Raw genomic sequence first — 1,738 nt, forward strand, 5'->3', positions numbered from 1 at the left:
TATCGACACCCCCAAGAAAAAGAAGAAAAAGAAGAAGGACAAAGTCAAAGAGGTGGAGACGGACACGGAGGTCACAAATGAAACGTCCAGCCAGCTGGATGGCAACACGACTCAAGAGCTGAACGGAGCAATGGATGAAGCAAATGGAAATGAAGCCGGTGAGAAAAAGAAGAAGAAGAAAAAGAAGACGGATAAACATCCCAAAGAGGAGGAGGAGGTTGAGATCTCCCCCACTGATGTCCACGGCAGCGACTCCAGCGGTTACCTTAGTGACAAGCCAAACAAAAAAAGGAAACACGAAACTGACGTCACATCTGGTGTTAGTGACGATACTGCAACACCAAAGTCCAAGAAGAAGAGGAAAAATGGCATTGAGCAGTTTGCCTGAAAATATCATGTCTTGTATGAAGATCAGGTTAATTGTGCTGAATAATTTAGGAATATCCTGACGTGCCTTAAGGATCAGACAAAACTTTTAATGAAGCAGGATTCTGTCGGTCCGCCTCAGCCCATCCACCCGCAGTTCCCTGCTACGGCCTGATGAGGGAGCACAGCTGCCTCATATGATCACACTGGGACACAAACACAGATTTCACTCCTGTCATGTCAACTTCACCTGTTAAACATGGTGCTCGAACTGAATAGGCCCGACTGGCGTTGAATTATGGAGCCAAATGAGGAAAAACTATGAATTGATATGAATCCGCTGTGCCTGCTCTCGAGCATGTCCTCCTTCAGGGATGCTGACGGACGTTTAGACGACCCAGTCTGTCGAGCTCAGTCTGAGAAACACCTCTGTTCTCTCGCCTCGCGTGCCTCTGCAGTCTACGCTGCAACTGACAGAGAAAGTTGTCGCCACCAGATGTTTGCAGTATTTACTCGGCGTCCTACAAATGAGTCAGAAACGGTCCTGAAGTGTTTGTGCTGTTTCACTGTTCAGTGTTGCGTTTTCACAGTTTTCACATGAAGTCTTGTCTTCTGTCTTCAGCTGCAAACCAACAGAAAGTGGATGTTAAGAATTAAAGAGCTCTGTGTTTTGAAAAGTTGCTGTTTCCATCTCTCATTCAGAATCATCTGAAATATCCTGCTCACATACAGAGGAACACTAAGTTTGAGAAATCTTTAACATTTCTTCAGTTATTAACAGCAAGATGTTTTTCATGGCAAATTCCTTCCACAGCAAACTCTTTCATGCCTACGAGTGGGTGTCAAGTGATGAAGCGCTGAGAGACGGCTTAAAGATCCTCGTGTTTTCTTTACCCCTCCACTCCTCCGCCCCTCCACCCCTCCACTCCTCCACTCCTCCACCCCTCCACTCCTCCACTCTTCCGCCCCTCCGCCCCTCCGCCCTTCCACTCCTCCACCCTGTCTTCCAGCGGGGAGTCTCTTCATGAGCTGTGGGGTGCTGAGAGGTGAGAGCTTATCAGGAGCTGCCTAACAAGGAGAGATAAGAAGCCGCAATTAACTTGGCTCATCTTCATCTGTCACACCTGAAAATATACATCTGTTCTTTTTAATTAAAAGCCTTAAATAATAGGTTATTAACATGTATAAATCGTGGCTGGAAGGATTATATTATAAGGGGAGAAACCCATAAGTATTCATTAGAGGACAACAGAATGTGATCATTTCCTAATCAATGACGTACTTGGCTGAGGATATTTTATGTTTTAGCTCATCTTTTTCTTGCGTTAGTTAAATCTCTCATGTCTGTACAATACATATAAAGCTGTTGTCA

General features: G+C 45.2%; 1 protein-coding gene across 1 annotated transcript in view; it reads left to right on the forward strand.

Moving 5' to 3' along the window:
• Positions 1 to 1,046, forward strand: part of polr1f (RNA polymerase I subunit F) — a 2,718-nt gene extending 1,672 nt beyond the window's left edge. Inside the window, exon 4 of the mRNA XM_037093814.1 lies at positions 1 to 1,046. This exon is cut by the window's left edge and continues 108 nt beyond it. Coding sequence (XP_036949709.1) covers positions 1 to 388 — 388 coding nt within the window. The 3' untranslated portion in view covers positions 389 to 1,046.
• The last annotated feature ends 692 nt before the right edge of the window (positions 1,047 to 1,738 follow it).

This window comes from Acanthopagrus latus, chromosome 3, assembly GCF_904848185.1.
Source record: "Acanthopagrus latus isolate v.2019 chromosome 3, fAcaLat1.1, whole genome shotgun sequence".
In the NCBI taxonomy this organism is placed as follows: Eukaryota; Metazoa; Chordata; class Actinopteri; order Spariformes; family Sparidae; genus Acanthopagrus; species Acanthopagrus latus.